Source organism: Mycteria americana, chromosome 15, assembly GCF_035582795.1.
Source record: "Mycteria americana isolate JAX WOST 10 ecotype Jacksonville Zoo and Gardens chromosome 15, USCA_MyAme_1.0, whole genome shotgun sequence".
Lineage (NCBI taxonomy): Eukaryota > Metazoa > Chordata > Aves > Ciconiiformes > Ciconiidae > Mycteria > Mycteria americana.
In genome coordinates, this window is record NC_134379.1 from 8,764,164 (window position 1) to 8,780,988 (window position 16,825).

The 16,825-nt window shown below is 42.5% G+C and overlaps 1 protein-coding gene across 8 annotated transcripts in view; it reads left to right on the top strand.

Moving 5' to 3' along the window:
- MYL10 (myosin light chain 10) overlaps positions 1 to 16,825 on the top strand; it is a 168,636-nt gene that overhangs the window by 70,359 nt on the left and 81,452 nt on the right. The window contains exons 6-7 of one of the 8 annotated variants that reach the window (XM_075517869.1): positions 2,836 to 2,884; positions 3,650 to 3,893. The exons of the other annotated variants lie outside the window; for them this stretch is intronic. Of the exons in view, the coding sequence (XP_075373984.1) occupies positions 2,836 to 2,884; positions 3,650 to 3,748 (148 nt within the window). The 3' untranslated portion in view covers positions 3,749 to 3,893. Of the gene's footprint in view, positions 1 to 2,835; positions 2,885 to 3,649; positions 3,894 to 16,825 lie in introns of those variants that run through there. 8 annotated transcript variants of the gene reach the window in all.

The following is a 16,825-nucleotide window of genomic DNA, read 5'->3' on the forward strand; positions in this document are numbered from 1 at the left end:
AATCCTTCCTATAGCATGATGTCAAAAAGGGAAAATGCTTTAGGTCAGATTCTCAGCTGGTGTAAACTGGCATCGTTTTTGGAAAGGTTAGATGATTCAGCCCTAAATGCCATTCATTGGACAAACTGAGTCAGGCCAACATCAACTGTGTCTAGTGCTGATGCCAACAAAACTTTTCAGATTTGTACCACATGAAAATGGACCCAGGGAGTTTATGTGCATTCTGGACCTTTGCAAATTAGTTTGGCTGAGCTAGTGATGTTTCTCATCATAGTTGTAGAGCACTGCTCATTTCAACTCACCTGGTTTTCTCCAGGAGAGCACTGTAGAAAGGGCAAACCCAGTGGAAAACCAAAATGTCCCAGAGATTTCACAGATAATTTTTAAAAAGGTTTTGAAAATATAAGAATGCTACAAAGTATTTGTAACCGTAGAAGGAACTGATGTCAGCCAGGACGAGAGATAACATTTAGACTCCTACGTCAAGGCAAATGGATATTCTTTCTTGCTCAGAATACTTTGATTTCTTTTTTCTTTTTTTGAGAAGCAAATAGTCTTGAAAAAAGAAAACAAGATACACAAAGAAAAAAGTGCATAATCTCTAGCTTTGGAAATTGTGAGTGTTCATTTCCCTATAAAATAAATAATGGAAAATGTGCATAGATCCTTAACTCAGTCCTTCTTCCTTATGAGTGTGCCAGAGCCTACTGGGCTGTGCATCAGAAGATTATAATTAGATATTTGATGTTTTCTTTTCCCCTAAATACTTTAAGCATGTGAATAGAAGACATATAGTGCCCAGATCTCTTTTTAATTCAGTCCTGTTCGTGATGAAGTTTATTTGTGACTTCTGACAAAATTGCTGTAAGTGCTTCCTTCTATTCACCAAGCTCCTTCCTGTATCACGCTTCCTATTTACATTTGCTAATGCTGTTTGCCCCAGTGCACATATATCCAATAATCAATTTATGCTGATGAGAATGATCTCTCTACTCTTGCACCCACTGATCATTTGAGAATTCCACTTCAAAAAATGCAGTCACAAAACAAATGGCCAGGATAACAAAACAGAAACAGCAATATGAGAGAAAGAGATGAAGAAAGACTTTGCTAAGCAAAGAGAATGGTCAAGTAATGCAGGAAAAATATATACAACAGCTTAAGCTCTGTCTGTGACTTCAGAGTATTTCCCAAAACTTGCATGGATATTTTCACTCTTGTCCTTGTGGGTAAGATCTTTATTCATTACCCAGAAACTTCTTTTTTCAGTTTTCCCTTTCTGTCCTTCCAAATGAGCACTTCACATCTACAAGAAAGAGATTCAGAAGTGTATATGCCTCTTATGCAAATTGGGATATGGCTTTGTTGTAGCCTTTTACTGGAAAAAAATATGTGTGTCAGAGATATGAGGAAGTACAGTTGTAGCTTTGCCATCAAAACTACACTTTTATCTGTGTGACTTTTTTCACTCGAGATGCATGGTGTATGGGAGCAGAAAGGGAAGCTTTACTATTTTGCATGAACATCTGCATCCACAGTAGGTGAATTTTGCTCATATGGAAGTGTTCCTGTGCAGGCATGATTTCTATTACAAATAGTTAGTTTCAAATATTCACTTTAAAAAGCAGAAATAAATATTCACTTTAAAAGCAGAAAGGGCTGTTTCCAGAAAAGCTATTGCTCTCACTCCCCCACAACAAATTCTTCAAAAAAGCAGCCTTTTTTCAAATCTACAAACTAAAACAGATTTCTATACTTGTTTCAGCTTTTGTTTTTGTAGAAGAGACTGCCCATCTGTTATCAGAGGTTTACAGTCTGTTTTACTGATCTAGAAAAAATCCTGATAATGTATAAATACCTTTGGTAGTAACAAAAGGAGACAACTCTGCCTCTTCAAGATGCAAACTCTTTGAGATTAATTCAGGAATTCTTCTACAGGAAGGGAAAATTATTAGTGCAAGTGAAAGGGATGTTTATGTGATATAACTGAGTTCATACTAGTGGATGTTCTAGCGCATTGTGCATGTACTGCCCTCAGCACATGAGTAACTGGGTGAAATATAAAGACATTTTATCTAAAGGGGTTAGCCTAGAAACAGTAATTATTCCTCCTGGCTTTCCTGTTCACCTATAAACTTAGGTAAAAAAATTACATGCTCGACTGACTTCCCACAATGGGTTTGAAAACAGAGGGTAAATCAGCTGAGGGTCTGTTTCAAAAATATTCTCTTTGATGTAATTGCATAGGATGCAGATTGTGTGTGGGATAAGCTCCTTGTTACAGTGCTGTAACTCCAGATCAAGACATTGTACCGTGAAATACAACAGGTCTCATGCAGTTTCACAGTCTCCTCTGGGAATGACTGCATGCAAATAAAGGGATTCTCAGATGATGATTCGGAATAGCTGTTGGAGTTCTCTTTCAAGTCCTCTTTCTCATTTCATGCTCTGTTCCTTTCATCCTCAGATTTTACAGAAAATATTCTCTCTTTTGGTTTTGTTAAGTGATCCAAACTTTAAACAGCAAGTGAGAAAACCTACCATTTTAGGTTAAGATAAGCATACAAAATTGCTGTATTTCAATTAGAGTAATAACCTTAAACAATTTTAAACCTCTATAAAATGTCACAAAAGTAAAATAAGTTGGCAGAGCGAGGCATTGACACTGATGGGTGCCCACAGAAAATCTCTTACAATATCATGTAAGGATTAACAGCTCTAATTTATGCGGTCACACAGATTTTCTTTCATGAGACTTCAGGAGGGATCTTGCCATCTGAATTGTCATGTGCCATTATCACCCTTTAATCAGGTTATTTCGTTTTATTTGAACAGCATCAAAGAAATGCTTATGACACAGGCAGACCGGTTCAGTCAAGAAGAGGTAAGGACCTTCTGCTTTATTCAAAAGAGGAATCTATCTCCAGCTACTATTCAGCAATAAGTATTTGCCCCTCTTTAAATGCATGAATTCAGCTCAACTCCAGACTGAGAGAAGGCTGATGCCAGCTCTAGCAATTAGGAACAATTCAAAGCATCTCTTCCGAATAGCTCCATGGCTAAATCAAAGTCATACAGATTCTTTGGACTTCCATCCAAGTGTAAGCGTGGCCTATCTCTTGCTGTTCTTCCCTATGGTGAGCCGGGCAATGAATTTACTAGAGTTCAAGTGGGTTTGGGTGGGGACTTGTGATCTGGTTTCCATTTCTGTGAGAGTTATTTTGTCTGAAATCTGAAATGAGTTCTGAAATGAGGTACTGACTTTGTGGTTTGTGTGAGACTGAACACGGATTCTGCTGGCTGGGAGGAATTTAGAGGGACTTTATTTTCAGAAGAGGAGATTGAGTGGAGTTGGTTTGTGGCAAGAACAGACTGGAGTGCAGACTGTAGTATGTTATTTGGCCAGGGCTTACCTGGATTTCAGGGAGAGCTCTTTTCGACAGGGAACTTGTTGGGATTATAGTAGGACTGTGTTAACTAGTTGTGTCCTAACTCCTATTTCAATTTTACTGAAGCTAAGGGAAAATTTTCCGTAGTGGCTAACGGGTCAAGGCAGAAGGGAGCTGAACTGGGTTGAAAATGAGAAGCAGTACATGTTGCTGTCCCAGAGTCCTATGTTTGTAACACTTATCTCCTGTTTGCTTGGCAGATCAAGCAGATGTTTGCTGCTTTCCCTCCAGATGTCTCTGGTAATCTTGACTATAAGAACCTCTGTTACGTTATCACCCATGGTGAGGAGAAAGACTAAGAGGAAAGAGATGAGCTTCTCCTGTGATGATGCACCAAGTTATTTCATAATGCTTTTCTGTGCAAGACAAAGGGCTAAACATTCAGTATGTGAAGCCATGTGGTCATCAGAAGAGAACCAATAAAACAATTGAAATTAGATTAAAGTTATTTAATGCTCCTGTTTTTATAAAAGATGAAAATACCAATTTTGTGAGTTTTTTCCCATCCTTTTTTTTTTCTCTGTCAGTGGTTTGAAATGGAATTTCTTGATGAACTGGTGCTTTCGTGATTTATTGACAATCCTAATGTTCACCAGATGGTCCATTGGGCACTGCAGTGTTGCTTAACCTCTTGTCTTTTAAACATAAGCTCCATGTGTTAATTGAGAAATCCTCTAACTTATTGCACCAGCAAGAGTATTTGGTAAATAGAATTCTGTTCCATTTCACAGCCCCTAGCAATGAAAGTGTAAATAAAACAATCTTAGGCTCTTGTGAATATGCAATATGCCCTCTCTGTCTCAGTGATGTGGCCAGTTTTATAAGCCACTTGACTCATTTGCTTTGGTGCAAAAGAACAGAAGTAGTGGAACAGTGGCTGTTTTTCTCATAGTAAAATGTACCTAGGCGCACTTAGAAACCAGTAATAATGAATTTCACCCTTCAGAGGTACCTTTATTATGTGTAGGAGATTGTCCATGAAATAACAATAACGCCTAGTCTTTCCCCCGTTGGTCATTAGCCTTGCGTTACAGGTGAGGCACACACTGGAAGGATGTCTTTTGCCAAAGATCGTTCGAAAGTCTAGGGACAAAGACAAGAAAAGAACTCAGGAACTGTAGCCCAGGGTTACACATGAAAGCAGACTACCTCTCACTTTTATAATCCAAGATCAGCGTAGTTTCTAAAATGGGCTACAGTTTCTTGTGTTTGGACTTCTAGGAACTGGACAGATTCTGCCTATGTGGAATATTGCATGAATACTTCCTGCGTGGGAGTCAGAAGGATGTTGCAGCCAAAGTAAAACAAGCTTCTGCTGTTTTAACAACTAATGAAAATGGTTTCCTTTTGAATCAGTGTTGTTGGCACCACAGTCCCACAGACATTGAGAGGAAGTAACAAGCCACTTATTTTCTGTTTCCATCTTAGTCTTTGTAGAAAGAGAACTTGAGGGCAAGGTGTCAAATTCTGCCCTCATCAGGAGGGGCAGAAATTACATGAAAAAGCTTTAGCATCTGCGTGACTTGGGGATGTGACATTCATCCTCACCTGCATTTTTGTTGTTCCAGCAAAACCCTGCCCTCAGCGCACTTCAGTAACACAGGACAACTGGAATGAGAAGGCTCCTAGCAGACAGAAAGTTGATATAATCTCACCCCTTGCCCCTATGCCCAGAAGCACTATGCGTATTCCTGTAACAGCAATGTTTTTCTAGCATAAGTAGGCGATTCCCAATTGTATCTACCAGTAATTATCTCTCTTAAAACTATCAGTGGACACAGCTAGAAGCAAAATTTGGCCCTTTCTTGCATGAATCTTGCTGAAGATGTGGAGAGGGCTTTAGCACTTCTTGCTGTATGTTCCTGTAACATTTGAAACAATCTCATGGTCACCCAGACCCATCCCTCCCAACAAGGTGAGCTGCTTGACTGGGCTTTAGGGACTAGCAAAACTTCACGCAATGCAAGAGTCTGCATGACCTCTTTTTCCACCTCATGGCTTATTCACCAGAAGCTGAGCGTTCCTGTACAAGCATAGTTCTTACCTGTGTTTCACACGATGGCTCTTTTCTCCCCAGAATGTGTTTTTCTTCATAGGTGTGGGACCACTGCTTATGGGATGGGGTTGTAGATAGGCAATGGGAGGTCATGGAGGTAGAGGATTTTCGGTGGCACAGTAGAAAAGATGATTTATGAGCTTCTGCTTTAGGATCTTATGCAGACCCAAACAAGTGACAGCACTTCTCAGCAAAGAAAGGAGCTGCTTACGGGCAGGGCTGCAAAATGGATGTTTCATTTACAGACTTCATTTAGAAATGGCTTGAGTGGTGGGTCTGGAGAATCCCCTTGTCTGGCACAAACACATGTGCAAAGTCTAATACTGCCTTGTATGAGCTCCACAAAACCGTGTACCCAACCAAATGAGTACTGACTGTTCTAATAATATGAGCTGAAGTCACTCAGCTATCAGATGTCAGATGGTGCTTATGGTTTTTGCACTGTTTAAAGATTTCAGAATGAGACTGAAGACTAGATAAAATGGCACACAGCCTTACTTTTGGCCTTCAATCTAGAGAGGTTTATTTTTCCTCATGCAAGCTGGTACACAAAAACTTTGAAGATAGTGCTCTTGAAAGATGAGGTCACATTTTTCCATCAAGCACACACACTTTTTGATGGGTCCTTTTTCATCTGTTACTGCCTAGTTACATGACTTCTTCAAGGGCAGCTCTGTGGCACCTTAGGCTGATGGAAGCCTGGTCTGAGCAGTTCTACATTCTCCCCTTCCCCTGGTTGCACCCCCCCCCCCCCCCAGGTCAGCACTAGAGCTCATACACACACATCAGGTGCTGACTGAGAAGAAACCTCCTTGCTCTTCAGTCACACCAGCTTCCTAAATTTTCTTGCCTGTCTGCAACTGTCAGGGCCCTGAGTGCACTAATAGGCCTTAATGGCCTTGACAAGTCTCACCTGGAACCTCCATCCACACCTGCTGCCTGTAGGCCCAAGAGCCCCATTAAAGCTCAGCCCAGGGCCTTCAAACCTTTTTTGAGCTACACTCTTGGACTTCTACTACTTCTTGGTCCTTCCGTATCACCATGGACCTGCCGAGTAATCACTGAACTGCATATGACTCTAGTAACTGTCACTGGATGTAACCCTGACCTGCAGCTTGACTTTTCAGCTTGATCTTGGACCTGCCTCATCATCATAGACTTGCCTGATGATCTGGACTCCTGAACCTGACTACCATCTTTGGGCTTGCCTTGCTTGGATATTGGCGATGCCGCATTCCTGCTGGCCATGTTACCATGCCCTGCTGCAGGCTCCCTGTTCCTTAGGGAACAGCTGGCCCTTGCTGCTCCCCAACTGCTGCAGATGGGGCAGGAGCATGGAGCTGTGGGGAGGATTGAAAATAGGACCACCTTAGTGTGGACTAGATTGAGCTAGGCTTTGTCTACGTCACCGATTTGTTTTGGAGCAGTGCAGTTTTGAAGCAAATCACTTGGTTGCACCTACTTACCTTGAGCAACCTAGGTAGCTTTTTTGGAGGAAGCTAAACCAGAAGCTCTGCTTGAAATTCAGTTCCAATTTCCCCCAGTTCCTGATGGGGACCAAACCAGGGTGCAGGCTGTGAGGTCATCCAGCAGCTACCAAGCGTTCATGCACCACTACGATGCTCTCAACCACCCAGAGCTCTCATGACTCTCTGAAGTGGTTTGTGGGCTATATAAAGCCCCAAGTTCCATATGACCCTACCTATTTGCCTTCAGGTACTTGCAGTTCTGCTGCTCCTTCCTCACTGGAGCAATTTTCTCTTTGTTCAAAATCCATTTCTCTTTTTTTTTTCCCTGTCTGTTGCCCCAGAATTACTGCATGTCAAGGGCAGTGCAGCAGATGTGGCTATTACAGAGTGCTTGAAGAGATCTTTGGGTTGGGCTATACTACCAAGCTTGTTGCTCGTTTGGACTTCTGCACCTTGGGCTCTTGGACCATCACGCCACAGAATTTAGAGCTGTAACTCTCCCCTTCTATAAGGGGGAAGGACAGATGTTCAGATAAATATCATGAAAATATTACAGGCTTGTTTTAAGAATCTTTATCAATCCCAATTTCATTTCAATCCCCATTTTCCTTTGGGGACATAGAGCTGCGCTTACAGGTTTTGGATGCAGATTCAAATAACTAAAGGGAGCAAAGAGCTGAGGTTAATTCCACAAAAACAGATTCTCACCAAGCATCATTAAAATGATCAGATGGGAATTGAACTTGCATGAACCCTGGCAGTTGCTCTTTAGTGTCAGCCCTTTCACAAACAATTACTATTTGGATGGGAAAAAAACAAAGAAACAGTGTAGAATTGATAATGTGTTTTATTAACTCTTAAATGTTTAATCCTGTAAACCTTTCTGAAACCTTGTGAATGGGTAGAGCAGCCTTTGAAATATACTGTCATAAAAGGCAGAGAAAGGTTCTCATGAGTTTCCCCCAGCTTGTTGTTCTGCTTGGAGGCAGGATCATTGTTAGAAATGTTTGTCTGACCTGTCTAAACTTTCTAGGTAGCCTCAAGTCCAAAGCTGGCCTTATATTTATGCATTTTTTTCCCCTACCATCTGACCTAAATCTTTCTGTCTGCAAATTAAGCCAATGTCATCCTTTGCATCCTCTTTGTAATGAATGTTAGCACACGGGAAGACTGTTTAGTTTTCTTTTTTCCAACATTCTTTTTCCAACTTTTCCTCTCAGCAATCTTTTCTACACTTCTAATTCTTCTTGCTGTCTTTAGGATTACCTTAAATTTGTGCATGTTTTTCTTAAAACATGGTGTGCCAACTTGGACACAAAATTCCAGCACCAGCCAGAATGGAATAATTATTTCAGGGGTTGGTTATCTGTAAAAAAACAAACAAAGCAAAAAACCCCCCTGTGATTCAGCAGCAGTGAAGGTTATGTATGTTTCTAGGCAATGTGGGGAAAAGTTTATTCCAGACCTCTCTTTCTTAGTCACTGCTTGCTTCTGATCCCCCTGTAGCCTGTTCTATCTATCCCAGAAACTTCTTTAGATCTGATTCCCCCCTGCCTCTGTTACCTTGGTAATGTGCCAGCATGGGTTATCTAAGGACATGCCTTGAATTTTCACTAATGTTAAAAAGGTGCAGATTGTCTGAAGTATGAGTTTTCTATGTGAAAATGCAATGCCAATACTGTTTAACATTTTCATTAACGACCTGGATGATGGGACTGAGTACAACAAATCCATCCTCTTCCCAGTGGTGTCCATTGACAGGATGAGAGGCAATGGGCACAAATTGAAATGCAAACTTCAAAAATTTAAACTTTTTCTCTGTGATGGTGGTCAAATATTGGAACAGGTTGCCCAGATAGGTCATGGAGTCTCCATCGCTGGAGATATCCCAAACCCAACTGGATATGCTCCTGGGAAACTTGCTCTAGCCTAGGCTGCTCTGAGCAGGAGGTTTGGTCTAGACTATCTCCAGAGGTGCCTTCCAGCTTCAATAAATCTGTGACGCTGTGATGTTACATATGTCAGCATTATTAATACAGCCCCAATGACACTTGCCTTTTACTGGGTTGACATATGACCAATCCGTGCTGCACATTGAACCTCAGATCCTTGCATGAGGAACTACAGCCTAACCAATTACTCTCCGAATTTTACTGGTGCCTTTCTTCTAACATGTAACAATCTGCACTGATCTTGTTGATTTTCTACCCCCCCTTCAATTTAAGGCTGTTCTGAATTCTGTTCCTGTCCTCCAAACTCCATGTAAGTTGCCTTAGCTTACTGTCCATCATCCACAAATTTTGTATATGTTCTCTGCTTTGCCCTCCAAATTGTTAATATTGAACAGCATCTGACCTTAGGACAGTCTCCTCCTCCTCCTCTTCCTTTTCCTTTGTCATCCTTGAAATGCCTTCTCATTTTAGCAGTCATAATTCATGTTGGACATGTTTTTTAACTCTACTCTAGGTCACTGGTCTTTAACCTGCCTGTAGGCAACTATACAGAAAAAGTTTCTCACCTGTGGGCCTTGCTTAATTTCCCCATCAGGCTGTTTAAATTCAGGTGGTCATCAGCAAGATGTTATCCATGAACCACAGGCAGCCATATCTCTCTAAGTCATCCTATGATAATGCTTATACCCAATGAGAAAGGATTTCCTGCTATGAATGGGGGAAAACCAACTTCAACGAAGCTGGTTTGTATGCAAGAGCAAATCCACTTTGATTCCTAAAGGCAAGCCCATGGCTTGCACCAGAAAAGACTTCAACTCCCACAGCTCTGATTACATGGCTGGGGTTCACAACTTGCAAAGGAACACTTCTGGGCACGTTGATGCTGTGCAGAACTGTCTGTACAACTGCAGCATCTGATGTCCCTTGTCTTTCAACATGCTATTATGTCCTTTTCTGAACTCACGACTTTGGAAGGCATAAGAGGGGTTTCACATTGAAGGAGCCAGACTCTGGATCCTTGAAGCACCTGTGGGCACAGTATTTGAAATAATAGTCTTCTGATGTGCAAACCTGGAAATTTTTCTTAGAGTTATATAACTTGCGGGATTCTCGTGACTATTGACTTAACTTTGGCCACTTAAATCTAGTGTATACTCAAGGAGGCTTATCTCTGCAGGACTTCTCTTCAGTGATTGAAGGAAGAGAGGTCCTTGAATAGGTATTTCAGGGCACTTATGTTCATCTCTCCTCTGATACAGCCCCTGCAAGCATCTGTCTGACTCCGCTGATTATAAAGCAGGGGCCTAGGAATGCTAACTCAGGTATTTAAGGTCAAGCATGGCGATACCTCCTTGAGTCCTTATCTGGGGAAATGTTGCCATTTGTTACTGTTCCTTTCAGTTTAAATGATTGCTTAATGTGTCTTTTGACCTGAGGAACATAATTTTTTTTGCAAAATATACTAGCAAGCTCAGTGTTTGGTCAGCTGCTTCAGCAGGAATACAGAGCTCAGATGCTAGGCCAGGCAGGAATTTTTTGTTACAATGATTAGAAGACAGTAGCTGCCCTTTCATGGGGTAAGAGATCTTATGTATGCAAGTGAAGGGAGATCCAAACAGCCAGAGGACTGAAAGAAAACAGTAAGGTAAGAACTGTCTTGGCTGAGGTCACATAGCAAGTAGGTAGAGAGTCAGGATCAGCCCTGTCTTCTGTTAACCAGTAGCCATTGGCTACATTGCTGTTCCAGATGCTGATCCTGCAAGCTGACTCCCAACAAATCTCCTGATAGGCTTGGTCAGGTACTTGCTACAGGTGTTACAGCTTCTCTTTTTTATTACTGGAGAGCACAAAACAAAAAAGCCATCTCTGGAGAAGAAGCGTGGTTGTTTGGATAGCTGTGCAAGCTACTCGCCAAGCTCAAGCAGCAGCCAGTTTGCATATACCCATACAGCGCAGATAAACCACATCCCACTCCACGCTTGGGAAGGGGCAAGGCTGGTTCTCCTTTAGCTGACTTGCACCGTGCTGCTGAAAGCCTTTTGATTTCTCCTTTGTTTGGGTTTTGGCCTCCTGCATGAACCTACCCACACTGTGCTGAAAACTGGTGTTGCTCAGTGTGTCACAGGCTCACATGGTTCAAAAAGAAGTTGTTTTACAGAAAACTGGAGAGGATGGCAGGTAACTTTACTCCTCCTACCTTGTCCCTTTAAGTTTTGGAAGCTGCACACCAGCTCACCACAGCTGTGATGAGTAGAAACTTAATTACCAGAGAGAGAGAGGGGTTTGGGGCTTCCTCTAACAGGCCAGAAAGAGATAAATCTCCATGAATTTACTGGTAAGCTACTGCCTTTCAGCTATCATATGTAAAAAGGATGCAGTTTAAATAGCAGCCAGAAAGTTATTTGTAGAACAGGAATTAGCTAGTTTCAGCAAGGATCTCTGCCCTCCCAACTGGGCTGAGAGTGTAAAGGCTGTGACAGACTTTAATGCCTGCAAAAATAATATTGGTGTGAATCAAGTGCTGAAGCAGTACAAGTATCCGTACTTTGTCTGGAATTGCGAAAAGCCTTAAGGAAATATCAGTGATTTCTTTTTAAATTGGTGTTACAGTTCACCCAAGTTTGTACAAACAGCAGCACACAGGTAATGCCGAAATACTGCGTGCTGCCCTGGTTTTCCTGGAAAAGACAGAGAAGTTTAGTTTTGTTCCTGGGTTAAACACATGCATGCAAGTGTGCTAGCTAGGGCGGGGCAAAGGCCCGAGCCTCTCGCGGCCTGAACGCTGGCCATGCACACGGCGGGGCTGGGCACGGGGAGCCGAGCTTTCCCTCCGCTGTGGCCATGCTGGTGAAACGTGGTGGCTGCGGCGGCCCTGCTCTGCGAATGCCGGCAGGGTTTTGCCTTCCCGTGTACTGCCATGGCCGCAAGCTGAGGTCTACTGTTCAGGGCCCTTCCCCAAGCATGGCTGACACCTGGAACCTTCCCCCACCAGTGTGGGGCTGGGAGGGCGGCTCTGAGGGCTCCTCTGGCCCCACAGGTGAGGGCAATTAATGCTAATGGGCTCCACTCTGCTGCCAGGAACCACTGCCAGTGTGGGGCACGAGGAGAGGCTGTGGGCTCGGTCGTGGGGGCTGTGCTGCACCCGTGCACGGTCCTGGCTCTCCTGCCCCTGCACAACCAACGTGGAGGCGAGGCCTCGGCGTGCCAAGGTAAGCCAGTGGTTTTTTCCAAGCAGCCTATTAATTTGGGTGTTTGAGGCCTCGGATCAACCCTAGGCTTGTGCCTGGGGAACCGGTTCTTTGGGGGAGGCGGGACAGGAAGGTTGTGGGGGTTTTGTTGTTTTGTTTTGTCTTACCTTGGCTGTGAATGACTTTCAGTGCCCTGTTTAGTCAGCTGTGTCTGATTATATAAAGTAACCCCCTGGCTTTTCATATAACATATAAAGCTTATCACCTTTTCCCAGCCGCTACAACGCAGTGTGCTCATTAAAGCACCCCTCAGTCACTGAAAAAACAACCGCCTGCTTTTAGTATTAAAGATCTCCTGTGTTTTGTGCCTGCATGTGTCAGGCTGGTATCGGTAAAGCCCCGGGGACCGAGGTGCTGGGCAGTGTGCTCTCACTGGCAGGGTCTGGCCAGTTGCCTGTCCGCATACCTGGCTGACAGAGAAAAAAAAAAAAGCCTTTTTTTTCCAGATGGCTCCCCCTAGTTATGTTTTAAGGGCAAGGTAAAAACAGTGGAGAAAAATGGAGCAGAGTGCCTCGAAGCCCCTCTATCACTGACTCTCCATGTTAGGACAGAGAGAAAAATAAGAGCCTTGACCAGTTTAACTGTTGTGGGTATTTGTGGCATCTAATTGAAGTCCTGAAGTAAGGAATAGGGGGTTTGGTGCTTTCTTTATAGTCAGTCTAGTGAGGGATGGCTCAGAGGACACTTCAGACCTCTGAAGTGAGAAACTAGGTCTGAACTGGCTCCTGAAGGAGACACCTCTCCTCTCATGACCACTATGCTTGGTGGCTAAATTTACAAATGGATTTGGATAACTTGAACGCATCCAGTCATTCAAAACTCTTCTGGCCCAATTCATTGCTCCTTGCAAGTACCAAAGCATATTTCTTTTGCTTTGGGTTAAAAATAAAACCCCAGTGCTGTGAGGCGGCATGGGGCTCTGTGAGCAAGTGCCAGTCAGCCCTCCCTGGGCCCCGCCAGCGTGGGGTGGCCCCACGGCAGCCCTGTTGCCTCCTCTTGGGCCGGAAAGGCGCAGATAGGGATTTGGGAACAGCTAAGGGAGAAGCGGTTGAGGTTGAAGCGGAGCTTCAGCTGCCTTTTGCAAAGACAAGAGCAGATGTTCCAAATAAAACTTAGACTCCTTAGATGTGGGTGCTTGGCTGATAACAAACAGCATGAGCAGGCCCTGTGCTATTAGACAAGTAATGAAGGCTGGTGTGGATTCTCTTATGTCTAATAAGCACTTTACTTCGGTGGGGCTCTTAAGCGCATCTTCATCCTTTACCCAGCTGCCTCTCCTGTGAAACCCACAGGAACTTCATATCTTTGAAACCTCTCCCACTCTGTCAGGCTTGGCTGAAGTTTGCATGTGGTTATTAGAGCAGAGGACAGGCAAGCGCATGTTTTATTATTCTATATTCCCCCCAGTGTGCTTTTTAATGTGTGTGCATATATACTGCCACTCCTGAATCAATTTCATGTTGAATCCTCGGTTTAGTTTAATTTAACTGGCAGAGATGGGAACTTGGAGGCTTTCTTTTCTTTTTCTTCTGAGTTGTTTCCGTCTACTGTTTTATGAATATTCCATTGCTCAATAATGGGAGGTGGAAAATGAAATCCCAAGATCATCTTTTAAAGGATGTTAATGACCATGAATGTAACCAATATAGTTAATAACAGTCCAGGCAGAGATGGAAGACCGTTCTCTTCTTTTGAATAAGGGCCAACATAGCTTTCTGATTATCCCTTCTAGAGAGGGATCTGGATATTAAGGGATAAGTCATACTAAGTATTTCCTTCTTAGACTCCTTATTCATTTATGCCTACTGTTTTTTGTCATCTTTAAAGGTGTTGTTTAGCCTGGTTTGAATTACTTTAAAACAAATGAGTCTTTTAAAAAACAGCTCTTGAATCCATGGAGATGTTTACTAAATTTACTAATCCTTTTGATTAAAGGGACGAGGTTTTTCTTCTTTAAGAAACAGTCTGTAACAAAAGTAAGAATTATTCTTAATTTGAAGTGTGAAAGGGAGGAATGAGGACTCCAGACTTCAGAAAGCTCTACTTGGTTGAAGGAGTAGCGTGTATTCAGTTTTCTTGTACTTTTCTGAGTTAAATTTAGAAATTTGGAGGTTCAACAATGAAGTACCATGTCACAGATCCCAGCATGGAATTACTAGGAAAAAAGTATTGTTTCCTTTCCATAAACCAAAAAGCAGCAGAAAAAACCATTTTCACCCTGGAGCAATGAGAAGATAAGGAAGTACTGGGCAGAGAGAGAAACAAAACCCTTCAGGCTAATGAGCCTGTTGCCTCTAGGTTTATCTCAGCTCCACCTCTCTCCTTTGTCACTGTATTCTTCAGTCTCCTCCTCCAGTCTAGCTGCCTCTTAACCTCATTAATACTTTGCTTTGATGGTCTTAAGTTCTTGACAATTTATTCCAGATGTTTGCTACTTTGAGTGAAATAGATTTCCCAAATTTCCTGTTTACTCTTAATGTCTTTTGTCTTTTTCTTCTTCTTTGAAAGTGTGACAATTTTTTTAACCTCTGAGCAATCTAAACATGTTAGTTCACTGTTCCACCCCCTCTTCCTCCTAGCATCTCCTAAAGTTTGGGGTGTTTTCCTTAGAATGGACACTCCTTTTTCTTGTCTTCTTGCAAGGCAATCTTGACTTTTTTCACCTTCCTTAATTCTGCACACATGAAATTCTAAGCTCTAAAGTTTTTTTAGCTGTGTTGGTTTTTTTTTTTTTTTTCCTGTGGGTGCACATGCACAGGATAGGAAGAAAATTATGGAAAAAAAAAATTTCCTACTTTTTGACACACTCCAGACCAAATGTTCTTCAAACATGGGTTTGCTCATGGTGCTTGTTCCATCAGGTGTTTTCTGTGGATGAATTACCTGGAGAGCTTTGAGTAGACATAGTGGGCTGGCATCTCCTTGTTGAGCTGCTCAAGGTGCAAAAATTGGGGCTGCTCTTAATGGCATTGACACAACTCCCCTACAGTGAGTGCAGTTGGAGCAGCGTAGCTGACCTGGGAATGGCTGTGCTGTTGGAAGTTCCCGTTATAGTAATAAAAATGTGTCCACTTTAAAGTGGTTGTATGGCTTCAATTATTCTGTTGTTTTCTTTAAAAATAAAACCAAAACCAAAACAAACCTTTAAGTGAACCAGTTCTTCAAGTACAAAAGCTGTGCCTAGACCAGGCCTTAGGCCTCAATCTTGCAAACACTTTCACAGGTGCTTAACTTTACCACTATGAGTAATCCTATTGATTTTAAACGGCACTACTCAGGCAATAAAGAGTGGATTTGTATGATCTGGGGCTTACCGTGGGGTATATCAGAAGTCACTCTTCTGAAATTAATGATTACATGCGTGTAAGAGGGGTGTCCAGCTCAGGCTTTAGTTAAAATTAGTAGTACTTTTGCTTGTAGGCTTCCTTGAAGTATTTAGCTGTCTTGTCTGCTCTTTTGAATGCTGTATCTTGAAGGCCACCACTCATTTTTTGACTGGTGACTTTCGTTACAAGGTCCTTCAAAATAAATATTCAGGTAGCACTTGGTGTACTGCGGCTTTCTATCTCTTGGTTGATTGTAACCTTCCATTGAGGCTATTCCACGTGTCAGTGCCTTTACAATGTCATTTGCTGGTGCCTGACACTGGGTGAACTCAGGCTGCAGCTTTTCAGCCTCTAGATCTCTCTTTTCTCTCCAGCTGCCTATTTTCATGAAACTTGTAGCAATGTGACAGCTCTGAAACTCCTGTCTCGCCATCAAATTGAGCTGAAAGCAACCAACTCATTCAAAAGTTATTAGAGATGCATGCTCATGCACACCATGATCATATATGCATTATTTTTGAAGGAAGTCAGGCAGAAAAAATAAAAAGTGATTTGATTAGAGATAGATGCATTATAATGTTTCATGAGCTCAAAAAAATGACTTTGCTGTATGGCTGGTCTTACAAATATGCTTTACCCCAACTCATCTCCCCCCCCCCCCCCCCCCCCCCCCCCTTGACACAAACAGGCATAAGGCTACTTTTAATACAAAATATAGATGGACAAACCTTTTTGGAAGTCACAGAAGGAAAATTCCCCTCTCAGTATTTTAACAATATAAGTAGGCTTGGCACCAGGGCCGAGAGATCTGTGCCAGTTGCCGACACGGTGGGTGAGTCATTTCTGCTCAGGTGTTTGCTGGAGAAGGAAACCTTTGAGTTCTGCTTAGTTAGAGAAATACTTAGGGGAAACAGCCCTGTTGGGTTAAAGCACCAGGAATCTGACATCATATCCAAGTTTGTCCCAGCTGGCTGTGCAGCAGATCATTAAAGGGAAAGGGTATTTTACTCATTCCAACCTCTTTTCCCCTTTAAAAGGGCAAACTCTTGCATTTTACTTTTAAGAATTTCAAAATAGAAAAAGAAAAAAACAAAACAAACCCACGTACTGAGATCAAGAAGAGAACATCCAACTTCAGCTGAAGCAAGCAGAGAAGGAATGTTCAACGTGAAAGGGTTTATTCCAGGTCGCTGGAGTACCTGCATGTTGCACAACATTATGTGTTAGAACTCCAGCTCTCGAACAGTGAGTGCTATTAATACAGCAGTTGTGCTATGACACTTGTGTAGGAAATGTGACAGCTTTGGCTGGCAAGATCCTAAATC